Source organism: Syzygium oleosum, unplaced genomic scaffold, assembly GCF_021117445.2.
Source record: "Syzygium oleosum isolate NSW1041296 unplaced genomic scaffold, Sole_v2.1 Sole_v2.32, whole genome shotgun sequence".
Taxonomy (NCBI): Eukaryota; Viridiplantae; Streptophyta; class Magnoliopsida; order Myrtales; family Myrtaceae; genus Syzygium; species Syzygium oleosum.
The window spans coordinates 764,166-776,949 of record NW_026607516.1 but is presented as its reverse complement, the minus strand read 5'-3'; the positions used below and the strand labels follow the sequence as shown (position 1 = coordinate 776,949).

At 45.3% G+C, this 12,784-nt stretch overlaps 2 protein-coding genes across 8 annotated transcripts; both read right to left on the bottom strand.

Annotated features, from left to right (window-relative positions):
• Positions 1-192: 192 nt before the first annotated feature.
• Positions 193-3,113, bottom strand: LOC115686512 (pentatricopeptide repeat-containing protein At4g16835, mitochondrial). The gene has a single exon (XM_030611841.2). It carries the CDS (start codon positions 3,089-3,091, stop codon positions 1,073-1,075), a length of 2,019 nt encoding a protein of 672 aa, XP_030467701.2. The 5' UTR covers positions 3,092-3,113; the 3' UTR covers positions 193-1,072.
• Positions 3,114-4,104: 991 nt separating this feature from the next.
• LOC115686518 (phospholipase A1-Ibeta2, chloroplastic-like) lies at positions 4,105-8,767 on the bottom strand. 7 transcript variants are annotated; one of them, XM_056304454.1, is made up of 4 exons: positions 5,528-8,767; positions 4,999-5,447; positions 4,652-4,863; positions 4,105-4,517 (listed from the first exon to the last, which is right to left on the bottom strand). In XM_056304454.1, the coding sequence occupies exon 1, from the start codon at positions 8,680-8,682 to the stop codon at positions 7,009-7,011; it is 1,674 nt and encodes a 557-aa protein (XP_056160429.1). In that variant the 5' UTR covers positions 8,683-8,767; the 3' UTR covers positions 4,105-4,517; positions 4,652-4,863; positions 4,999-5,447; positions 5,528-7,008. The 7 variants fall into 7 exon arrangements, with proteins under 7 accessions (XP_056160429.1, XP_056160427.1, XP_056160430.1 ...); XM_056304452.1 differs by having other exon boundaries at positions 4,652-4,909; positions 4,999-8,767; XM_056304455.1 differs by having other exon boundaries at positions 4,652-4,867; positions 4,999-8,767.
• Positions 8,768-12,784: the final 4,017 nt, after the last annotated feature.

Genomic DNA, 12,784 nt, shown 5'->3' with positions numbered 1-12,784 from the left:
ACGTCCTTCTCTTTTGCTTATTGAAGCTCAAAGGAAAGCTCTGAGTCGTGCCATCTAGAGCTGTGCAGTTGATGCGTGAACCGACTAGAGACGGCACGGCACTCCCTAGGCATGCCATTGCCATGGTATTTTGCAGAATTTATGATTCTTTGTCCCGCATTGTCGGATGATGAAAGTATGACTGTGGCTTCGTGGAAGAAACATAAGCAACCCTCATTGAAATTGTCGAAAATTGGAATTACATATTTGCACGATCACTTTATTTGCGAGGGTGAACAAAGAACAATCATTGAAATGGGTTTGAGTGGTCCATCATTCTCTCTAAACTGGAGTTATGAATAACGGAGGCATGGCGAATCTCTCAGTCGGAATGAGAGCCGTGGCTGCTACCTTGCGTCATCTTTCTACCCCTCGTGCACATGAAACTGATGTCTAGGTAACCATCTAACGATGTCGTCCACCTTTCATCCCAACCGAGCACTGTATGGATCAGGTGCGTGCCCCAGAAAAGATGCCTTATCGATCTATAAGTTGAAACTATGTCTGAACATTAGACATGAACTCGGACTCCTATGTGCAGTTGGCGAAATCATGATGGTCTCAAAGCTGACGAATACATATTGGCTTCTAGGAACTTTGAATCGATCACCTTCGGCTCCTCGCAGCATCTTCCATGTGCAAACCTTCACCTTTGGTTCCTTGCGGCATCTCGCATGTGCAACCCTTCACATACCCCCAGAAGCAAAAGTTAGTCCTCAAACCCTCGTGAAAAATATGCCAATTCATGCCCTTTGCTCTTGAGCTTCGCCATACTTGGTAAATTCAATCTTCCTTAATTACAAAAAAAAAAAAAAATTCAATCTTCCCCTCATACCAGTGTGATTTCTCCAGACAAGTTCCAACCGGAAGGTGTGATAAGGGAGATCCAGTTTTTGAAATGTTGGAATTTGAAAACACGCGACAGTCATAGCAAGAGTGAGTCCTCAAAAGATGCACTTCTTTTAATCATCGCTACTGACAAAAGACATCTATGCCAGTCGGATAACCACAGGCAGATAGTCTGCATAGGTTCCTACCAATAGTCTCCACAGGAGCAATTTCCATCCTTGAAGTGATGAAACCTCGAGGTATCTCTGACAATAATCTCTCTACCTTCAATTGCCGATATGTATTTTGCAGCACTGTGGCAATCCCCACAAATTCTCAAGTTCTTGAAAACCCGGATCGGTATTCCCGGTGGAAGCTTTATGAGCCCAAAAGCAATAGCCAACTTTTCACTGTGCCCGAGGAGAAGCTGCTCTTTCTGCTCTTCTTCCACATCATGCAATGCGCATTCAAGATCTGGCACATATCCAGCTAGTCTCATTTTCTTCACCAAGGCATCCAGTTTTGAGTGTATTAAAGGTAGTTTCCGGTGAATCTGGTCTCCTGATCTGAACTCATGAACAGCACTTTTTACCTCGATCCAACTATAGCCTGGTGTTTTGACCACCTTATTTTGTTTCATCGATTTCCTAACCTCGGTGACTCCATCCCATCTATTCATTGCTGCATAAACATTGGCCAATTGAACGTAACCAGTCACGTTTGTAGGATCAAGATTAAGCAAGCTCTTGGCAGCGAATTCAGCCAACTCCAAGTTCTTGTGGATCCTGCATGCACCCAAAAGGGTTCCAAATATAGCTGAATGGGGTCTAAAAGGCAATCTCTTTATCAAATCTACAGCTTCATCTAATTTGCCAGCTCTACACAGGAGGTCCACCATGCAGGAGTAGTGATCCGGCTTCACTTCAACTCTATAATCTTTCATCATAGAATCAAAATACCTTACTCCTTGATCAACCAGACCTGAATGGTTGCAAGCCACTAACACAGCGACGAAAGTGATCCAATCTGGTTTAATACCCTCATTTCTCATCTCTTCAAACAAAGTAAGAGCTACTTGTCCTAAACCATGCTGAGCATACCCCGATATCATCGCATTCCAAGAGACAATGTCCCTATGAGGCATCTCAAGAAACAACTTCCAAGCATCCCTCAAATCTCCACACTTCCAATACATGCTGATCAATGAAGTGCCCACGGTTGTGTCGCTACTTAATGAGCTTTTAATGGTAAATTGATGAACTTGCTTACCCAACTGCAAGGCAGACAAATTGCTACAGCCCAATAGAACACTACTCAAAGTAGAGGGATTCGGTCTTATTCCATATCCCATCATGTTCTTAAATAGCTTTAAACCCTCTTCGGCGCGACTATTCTCAACATAACCTGCAATAACTGCATTCCATGTCACCAAATTCCTGCCAGGCATCTCTCGAAATAGCTTTTCCGCAACTTTGACCTTTCCAAATTTCATATATCCATTAATCATCGCTGTCCAAGCCACTACACTCTTAATCGGCGCAGCCTCAAAGAAGCTCACCGCTGACTCCAAGTCACCACACTCCACATACCCAGATATCATCGCACTCCACGAGACACTGTTCTTCTCGGGCATTGCAGAAAACAACTCACATGCACGACCCATCTTCCCCTTCCGGACATACCCCGATATCAACGTGTTCCAGGAGGCGACATCCTTAACAGGCATTTTATCGAAGTAAGCCCGGGCCGTGTTCACGCCAAAAGTCCTCGAGTAACAAGCCAACATGGTGTTATACGAAACAGCATCCCGTTCGGGAATTTTATCAAACATCCTGCGGGCTTCCTGAAATTTCTCAGGTCTCTTTGCATACCCGGCAAGAATCGAATTCCAAGTGACAAGAGTCTTGACTCTCATACCATTGAACACTCTAAGAGCAGAATCCAAGTCATTAGCTCGAAGGCACCGAGAGATCGCCTTATTTGACTCCACTACGCCGTCCAATTCACGCTGATCACTCACGTCACTGGAGGATACCAACTGGGGGATTCTGGGGACATGGGCATCACTAAAATTAGCTGAATTGCATTCATCGCTCGAATCCGCAGGTGGGTCTTCGGCTACTAAGGAAGAGAAAGAAGCGGTCTTGAGGGCGATCAAAGATCGGATCTTCAACTTGAACGAGCCTAAGAGGTGATGTTTTCTGGTTTGGCTAGATGGATTCATCAGTCATTTGCAAGTGTTCCTTACTTGCAAGTGTTCTGTCTATTGCACGGTAACACTTGTTGCGACACGGGTTTGTTCCACGAGAAAGATTTGACTGAAATGTGGAGCTGCAGAGATTTACCTTGGTCACATATTTACCCAAGGAACATAGCAAAGTAGTTACCTTCAGACTTTTCGAGCACTCCCGTGGGATGGGATGTGCACATTTTAATGCGGACATGCCCATTGATAGAGCAATTTCTAAGGTTGGCTGACGAAATGATGCGCTCATAGAAGTCAGATAACTAAATTCGAAACCGACCGTGACTTGCAACGAGTCGTCTTTGTAGCATGTTCGACAGAAAGATGATGCTGATGGAGGGTCGATCAAATTGAGAGCCTTTGTAGCTTAACGACTCGAAACAATCGTGTTTAAAAAAGTGCCTTTTTCCGCCGAGTTGATGGTTGAGAAATTTTAGACTAAATGACGCTTTCGAAATATAGAACTGGGAAAAGAAGCGGAAACGATGTAGGCTCAAATTGACCGAATTGCGCATTTAGGAAGCTTGGAAAGCTACTCGCAAAACAATCCTTAGTTCCCAAAGAATTTTCATGTATATGGAAAGGAGATCCTCAGGTCTTTCATCATGTCGCTTGTCCATCTAATTACCAACTTAACGGAAATGGATACCGCCTAACAAGAATGGGTGTGGCAAAACATTAAAAAAAAAAAAAAAAAGAGAGGCAAGTTTCACCTGGGGCACAGACAATCTGCAATCCACACATTGTGATGTGAAAGTTACCATTTGTGGAACTTTCTTTCGTTCCACCTCTCCTTCAGACATACAGATTAAAAAGACAGCTCCTTTTGGTGGGTAAGCCACCATATATCTGCACAAACCTCTCTATATAGCTCCATGCTGACGGCTAGGAGCAAGAACTTTCCATTGCAGCATAATAGCCTATATCATTCACAGGACCAACTAATCACAAGAGCCACGTTAAAACCCCAAGCCTAGACAAAGATCAACGGACAGAATAATCAGAAAACGTCGTATCATTATCTCGAAACTTAAGAAGATGGAAAGATTAAAATGCATTTTCGATCTAATACAATCAAGCCGATGCGATTTCTCTTTCTTGGACACAGCGGGACAACGTCCCAGTAAAACCTTAAACAGAGTGGAGAAAAGGGGTTTGCATATGAATCAAAACAAAACCGCCGGCAAATAAAGCCCGCAGTGGAGTATCTAAGATATACATGCTAAGTAGCCAGCGTCATTGATCCCTAAACGAGGTTTCCCATACAGAAGATTTTGTTCTTGTTAATGACCCGTCGGTCACACTCTTTCGAGGCTGCGGGCTTCTTTTGACCCCGACCACGGCCACTACGGCTGCAGTACCTCTCCCCTTCAACAATCTTCAGGACTTAGCTTATGCTAACAGACTGCGGTAAGAACAACAATTTGTCAACATAGAGAAGACTTGCCCAGGCAACGCCCATATCTGACCATGCTAGTATACAACAATCTTCAGATTGGAACAGAACGTGTAGTATCTAACAGTGGTAAGGTTTCATACTAGTTGTAGAGTCACTCCACTGATTTGCTTCAGTCCCTCTGAACGATCACTTGGTAGAAAGAAACATAAACCAACAGATGTCCGCACCTTGGAAATTTGAGACTCAGACAGCTATATGGTTTATTTTCAAGCTCCAATTTGACAGAAGTATGACATTCATTATCCCCATTTACTCCAATGAAGCAATCAAAAACTGCATGAAAAGAGACTTCCTTTCTCGATTGGAAAGAAGAGAGAAAATCGGAACTTCTCAGTATCCTAGATAATGGGCTTTAAATGTTATGCATTGACAAGTAACCAACTCGAGATCAATAAAGATAAAAATTGTGACATCCTAGGCTATTCACTGAGTTATTATCCGCTTTGGCCCATCCCATGCCTCACAATTCCTGTCCTCTTCGCCGTCCTAAATCCTGCCAAGATCCACTTCTTGTCCAGGCCTTCTGGCCTTGGAAACCACTCTCTGCCCTCGTCGGACCAGGTCATTATAGAAATACGAAAAAGATGCTAACTCAAGCTAACGGAAACACTTCCAGCATCAAAAGCTGCAAACTGTGTTTCCCAAATTATGAACTTTCTATTCTAACATCAATCCATCTCAACAATTACATTTAATTCTCGCAATATCCCAGCTAACAAGTGCACAACACAACGGCACATATTACACTCAATCTAGCAGTCCACACAAGCATAGCAACATAATTAGACTAGGCTTTCAAATATTCAAACAATTGCAAGAAAGCAGACCTTCTTACGGCTATTACCAATTGAAGCTGGAGCTTGAGCTCATGCTTAACTACGCAAATACAAATCACATGTTTACATCCAACTAAACACTAATCGCCACATCACTTGTACCGGTTCTTCAGCGACTACCTGGTGAAGCCGGAACTTGAGCACGGGAGAGCAACCCGGACCATGGAGAAGACAGCGAAGTGCCAACGGAGACAACGGCGTGAGCTAGAGAGCGAGAGAATGAGAGAGCTCGATGGAGTTAGTGAGTTGGAGGGCAAGTCAGAGAGAGAGAGAGAGAGAGAGATCATGGCTGAGTGAGAATCAGAGGGAGAAAGAAAGGAGAAGCTGAAAAAGAAAAAGTCGATAGTAGCCTGGCCGGCGTGGCGCGCACATCTTTCCTCTCGTCGTTGTCGACAAAGCAAAGGAGCATGCTTTTATCGAATTTCACATTTTACAGCATCTAAACAACACCACGTTTTCGTCCCCTACTCATTATCTAGGGACGTCATGCTCGTCCCCCCCCAACGCAAGCAACATAGCGGGGACGGAGGAGATCCCGTCGCTGAAGAGACAACCACAGAGCAAATTTGCCGCACGACACGCAGCCGGAGCCCAGTAAAAAGCCCCGACAACAAGGTACTGGCCCCCCCAAAAAAGCAGGAATCCCATAATCACTTCACTTTTCCTCGACGTGTGGTTGACAGAACTCTCGACGACTTCTCCGAGTTTAGACTCCACAGCAGCAGGAACCGTGCAATTCACTATGCGGTACATCTACCCTTTGAACCACTTCATCAAGAACCGTATAGTAGCTGGTTCATCCAAATTTAATTTGTTTCTTTTTCTCTTTTTTTGATATCTTGCTGTCCTAAGAAAGACATTATGGCGTGGGTCAATGGTTAATGTGGTCATCACCCACTTTCCCAAATTTCCATGTACATGTCTGCAACTGTGCAACATACAAGGTCAAAAGAAGATTTTGATGTTTTGCTCTTCACCTCACTGGTCACAAGTCACGACCATTTTTGCTGTCGGTGGGGGACATTGAAAACCACCAAATGAAGAGAAGGGCAGTTAGTGAGCTTAGTGCATTACCTATTGACTTAGTGCCCCTCCCCGCAGTTGAAAATATCGAGTGAAGAGCAGTGTTTTTCCAACAGTTGGTGCACTTAGAATAATATTTTGACGCACCTAATCTCATTCAAAATTCTTCGCAATGAGGTCTATGTTTATTCCAACCCTTTGAATTGCACTCGAGATTAGAGAAATCCATTTTCATAATTGAGAAAAAAATGGAGAAATTACTAGTATGGTTGCAAGTCGGAAGAGGCGTGACAACGTCGGCCCTATCTTCCACGGTTCACTTCTAGCTATTACGAGTTCGTTAGGACGTGAAACGTGGACTCTCGTTGAGGACACGAGCTGGGTGTTGATTTGGGTATTTATGTTGTTGCTCTAGGGATCATCCATAGATTTTGGGGAAGAAATGAGAACAGAACAGCTAAAGATTGACATCTAACAGGCTTCTTTTTAATTTACCCATTTCCAGATTTTGTGTGTGTACAAAGATATATACCTAAATGAAGATTTTTTTTTCTTTTTTCTCTATATATTTCTGTGGGTTAAGATGGGCTTGGCAAGCAATTAGACATGGGCATGCCCTGATGATTCCTCCTGCTCTCAATATTCAATCTCAAGGCCTTGGCCTTGCTCGTGTACAATCTCTTCACATTGGACGCCTGCTCGTTGAGCAATCTCACTAGGCTCCTCTTGGCATTGTCTCGGAACGGGCAATTCGACGACGAGAACCCGTCCACCAAGTGCAAGTAAGCCTCGAGGTCGTGGCAACACGCCACGTCTGCGTCCGGCTTAAGGAATGGCGACATCCTCGTGTCCACCCTCAGCTCCGTGCCGACATGCGAGTAGTCCCACGGCATGTTGTCGTCGAGCACGCCCTCCAGTTTGGTGTCCCTCAATTTTTGCTCTAGGTCTTCGCTCAGGAATGTGCCCGGGACTCTCGTGATTATGTCCTGGTTGTTAACTATTCTCAGGACCTTCACGTTTTTGGCATTGATCCTATTTGCAAATGCTTTGTTGCCTACCCTAGGCCCACCGAAGGAGAACACGGCCACGTGTGGCGGCGGCGAGGAGGACGGAGATTCTGCGGAGCACGTGCTCAGCTCGTCGGCCACCAGGAGGGCCAGGGCTGCGCCGAGGCTGTGCCCCGTGACGGTGATGCTCAGGGTCTCGCCCTCGTATAGTTTCAGGAGCCTCTTCACCTCGTCCGCCACGGACTCGGCCAGGCTCGGAACATGAGCCCCGCCTGTCCGGTACAGGCTTTGAAACCCGCATTCCACCTTGGATTGCCCTTGCGCCGCTTCCGGCGCCGGGCCGCCAACCTGAGGCATGTCGACAAGATGGGCCCTCATGTTCTCGGCCCACTCGAGGCACGTGGCGGTCCCGCGTAGGGCAATCACGATGTCCCTCCTCCCCATCCGCTGGATCTCCCTCCGGTCCTCGCACACCGCGACGTACCCAATCCAGCTCGACCGCTGCGTCATCCAGTCCAGGTCCGGCGCCACATCGTCCACCCACTTGGGCAGCCCGATGGATGACGTGGCGTACAGGCTCTTCGTCACCTTATAGGACCGGTCCGGGAGCACCACGTGACGCGGTGGGGGGGCCACCTCGGCCGACGTGGCGGGGTCCGTGTTGAAGGCCTCATAGGCTGCCTGCACAAACTCCCCATACCGCACCACCTCCCTCCGGAGGTTCTCGTCCAGCGGGTCGAGCAGCCCGGCCCAGTCATTGCAGCCGTGGTATTCCTGCCACCGGCTTGCGAGGCTGTTCCGGGGGGAATACTCTGGCGTCATGGAGAGGAGCCGCTGGAGGCGGTGGAGGTGCCGCGGCGACATCTCCTCCGCCGCCTTCGCCCCTGGCCAGATCCTGGCCAAGCTCAGGCCCTCCAGTAGGCCGCTTCCAGCTCTCTTCTCCTCCTCCGACAACGCGACGTCGCTGGGCTTCGCGATTTCCTCGCGATCCCACTGATGAGGCGGTTGCGGGTCGAGCACGCTCGGCTTCTGCAGGAGCTTATCGAGGTTGGCGAGGTGCAGCCTCGTCGACTCCGTCTTCATCGCCCATATCCTCCTCGTCCTCGTTACCTCATCGCTGTTCGCCAACAGCGCGCTCCTCGGCCCCGTGACCGGGTTCAACGGGGATAACTTGCTCCTGTAGCTCGAAAGTTTGGTCTGGAAGACGTTCTGGTTATGAGCAGGAAGCGTCGGACTGACCGCCATGTTCGAGAGCGAGAGCAAGAGAGCGAGCGAGAGAGAGAGAGGGAGAGAGAGGGAGAGAGAGAACTAGGACTAAATATATCTACAAGGTGGAGAGAAACCAAGTGAGAATGAGAAGATGAGGGCAGGTATATATAGCTACGAATTCAGGGGCAGTTTGGTCACAATTTTCGGATTACCCTCCACCAAATGCGCATACGGTCCGTATTAAACTACGCACTTTATGCTGAAAAGCTTGTTGTAATATTTCAATACGGAATTTTGGTACGCGGGCAAGCTCTTTCATGAGAGGGGAGTGTCCCGGAAGCAACCTTGCCTAGCATTCCATTTTGACTATTTTTCCTCCTTCTCTCTCTCTCTCTCTCTCTCTCTCTCTCTCTCACACACACACACGCACGCACGCGCGCGCACACACACACGAACACACGTTTTGAGGGCTTGAATCTCGATTCGAATCTGTAGGGTCTGGACCACATCAAGCGCGAGTCAATTGGACTCCAACCATCTAACAAAGATATATTTATGCTGATTCAATCTTAAATCTTTCGGTTGTACCAATTTAATCTTAAGCCTTTTCATATTTTGCCCATTGAATCTATCCGATCAATTTTGGCTAGAAATCGCTGATGTGAACGCCAGCCATCACCACTAACGCTAAAGCGAACATTTTTTTTAATGTTTTAATAATTTCTTAAATGTTTTATAATTTCTTCATTTTCTTTTATTTTCTTTTTTTGGGGGTCCAAATTTAGCGAGGGCATCGCGGCCCTGGCTAGATCTGGGCGAGGGGCTGCACACCTTGCTTTGGTCGGTGAGAGAGTCGCAACCTCACCGGCCACTAGGGATGAGCGGTTCCAAATTTCGTAGATGTTCCACCTGGAGCCTGGAGCCTGGAACCTACCCTGCATATCCTATATTCTAAAACTTACCCTGTCCCAGGGTCATTTTCAGGGTCTACCCAAGTTTCACATGTATTATTAATTAAACGATTGCAGTGAATCATCACCTTTAATAACCGCCACTTGCTGTTACAATCTACTTACCACAAATTATAATTAGACACACGAAAAATATGAAATATTAACAAAGTAAAAGTCTCGGTTTTAAAATGGAAGCTCGGATTAGTGGTTCTTGATTATATACTCATCATCAACCGCAACATCGTGCGAAGAAATAAACTAAGAAAAATACAAAAACTTGTTCTAGGTTCTAGATGTAGTACCTATAACTTATCCATCGAAACAAGTTCCCCAATTTTAAGAACCTGGAACCAGCCTTACATATCTTGAAACTTGGAACCAGACAAATTCCCACCGATCCGGTTCTTTCGTTCTAGGTTCTATCCTGGAACCATGCTCACTTCTACCGGCCACAACAAGAGCCCATGAGCCCTCGCCTAGTGGCTGGTGAGGGCGGCGGCCAAAAAAAAAAAGTAAAAAAAAATAAACAAAAAATTTAAAAAATTATTAAAAATGTCCACATCAGTACTGGCGGTGTCACATAGGACGGCTAGAGTTCACAACAGTAATTTTCAGCCAAAATTGGCCGAATGAACTCAATTGGCAAAATGTGAAAACATTTAGGACTGAATTGACATCAATGCAATAGATGCGTGACTTCTTTTGTACTTTTCTCAACATTCGTTTAGCAAATTGATCATATAGACCGATCGTTTTTTTTTCCGTCGCGACGATCATAGAAAGAACAAGAAGAAGAGCATCCGGATAAGTCTACGAGGAAGACGGTCAATCCTCCTGCTTGGGTGCTGCAATCGAATTGACTCGGAATCAAATTTCAATGGCACAGCAAGATTATATAAAAGGAAGGAGGAGGGCAAACTGCAACTTTCTTGGACCCAACGCATGAATTGACGTGCACTTCTAAGCTGCTGCTGTGTGCAAATGTGGCGTATTCGCTTTGAGATGAGCTAGTGTGTCAGCAGGAGCCTTTTAATATGTATGACTAGTTTGCGTCAAAAGATCGAGTTGCGCTTGCATTTGGTTACGACAGGCGAATTTCTTGGTTTGGAAATCATAGGATTGGTCCATAAAAAGAGTCATCTTTCGTTTGGTCGTTGAGGATGAGGAATTTCACTTGAGCATTTCTAACGGAAAAGTATCGGAAAAATCCCTAAATCAATTGCGTTGGTGCCAATTTAGCTCCAAAACATTTTGTCTTTGTGCCAATTCAGTCATTCCGACTAGTTTTGGCCGGATATTGCTGACGTGGATGCCGGCCAGCCTACGTGGCACCGCCGGCGCTGGCGTAGGTAATTTTTAATAATATTTTAGTAACTTTAGATTTGTTAATTGTTTTTTCTGATTTTTGCTTTCATTTCTTTACTTTTCCTTTCTTCTACCTTTTGGTGGTGACCGGCCATGTAGGCCGGCCGACGTCCACGTCAGTATTATCCAGCCAGAATTAGCTGGAAAGACTAAATTGGCACAAAGACAAAATGTTTAAGACCAAATTAACATAAAAAAAAATATTTAGAACTATATTGGCACAAATGCAATTGGTTTACTATTTTATGCTACTTTTCTCGCATTTCTAATAACATTAGCTGCCTAGCAATAATTTCGGGAAAAATTGTCTAAAAAGTTTTAAATCTATTATGCGGCTGTCAATTCAGTTCTAAACCTTTCAATTGTGTCAATTTAATCCTAAATATTTTGATAATTTTCCTTTAATCATTCCGACTGATTTTGGCAGGAAATCACCGACGTGGACGATTTTTGTAATTTTTTTTCCGACTATTTTTTATTTTTTTTACTTTCCTTTTTCCTTTTCCTTGTTATTTTTTTCCTTATTTCCCTCCGCCGGTCGTCAGCCACGAGCGAGGGCCAGCGAGGGTCGCCAATACCAGCATAATCAAACCCCATCGAGGGTCAAAAATAAAGTATAATGGGGTCACTATCGTTTCCGGTTCACAACGTGTTATACGAAATTCACGTCCAAATCAAATACGTTAATCACCTAAAAGAGGGCCATAATGTGAACCTACCCAATACCGAAATCGAGATGACTGCGATCTCCTATCCGCTCCTTCTGCTCCACCCTAACAAAAGTCAACTGGCCTCCCCAAAACAAAAACGCCATCCGTTTCAGTAAAGTCAACTCGCTGCTTCGGTTGTTGCATCGCTCAGTCGACACGATTCGTTCCATCATTAGTTTTACAAAGACATTTCCATCAATTGACATTCTATTTCCGAGAATTGAGGAAAACCCAAAAGTTTATTTTGGTAGGCAGGCGGCAACTTGTCGTGCCAACCTATTCACACTTGCTCGTGTTGCTCCAGTTGGGCGTCACAAGTAATTAATTCTGGTTTTTTTTTTGGGGGCTAAATTATAATTAATTCTATTGAGTGTTCGTGAAAGTTGCGGCAATACCAATTTGAACTGAGCACGCCAAACATTTTCTAATGCGACCATATGGTATATAAATATATCTTTCTGTCTGTCTCGTGGATGACGTGAATTTTCTAGATCCCGTACAATCGTTCGTACAGATCTCCTTAAATCCCGGAATAGTAGACCCCGGGAATCGGTCGCGCATCGGTTTCATGATATTAGAGGAAAACGACACATTGATCCACTCGACCAATTCGTACTTGTACGGGAGGGATCTTGCGTTGAGATACGATACAATACGCCCGGAGATAACCGAAGGACACGAGGGGTTTGGGAGGGAGTACAATGGCAGTGAAAAGGGTTTGAAGTTGGCGGGCTCCCAAGTCAAACTGAAAGAACAAAAGAACAAAAGAGACAAGGAGGATCCCCCAAGTCAAAAGTCAATCAAAAGATAAAATAAACATTCGAAGTCAAAATTACTTGGAGAAACGGAGATCGTCCAAGGCTTTGACGATGTTGTTCCCAAGTACCCAATACGCACAGAGACGGACACAGGACTCCTAACTTCATGCAGCCTCTCTCTTTCCGACCACATACTCCCTTACGTAAAACGCATTGACGCAAGAGAAAGTTAAAAGTCAAAATCCAAGAATTTAGAAAGGAAGAGAGAGACATATCATAAGGGGAGATCAAGAATTAGGGTTACTTACTACAACCAAACTGCTTGCGATTAGGTTTTGATATTGGAAAAATG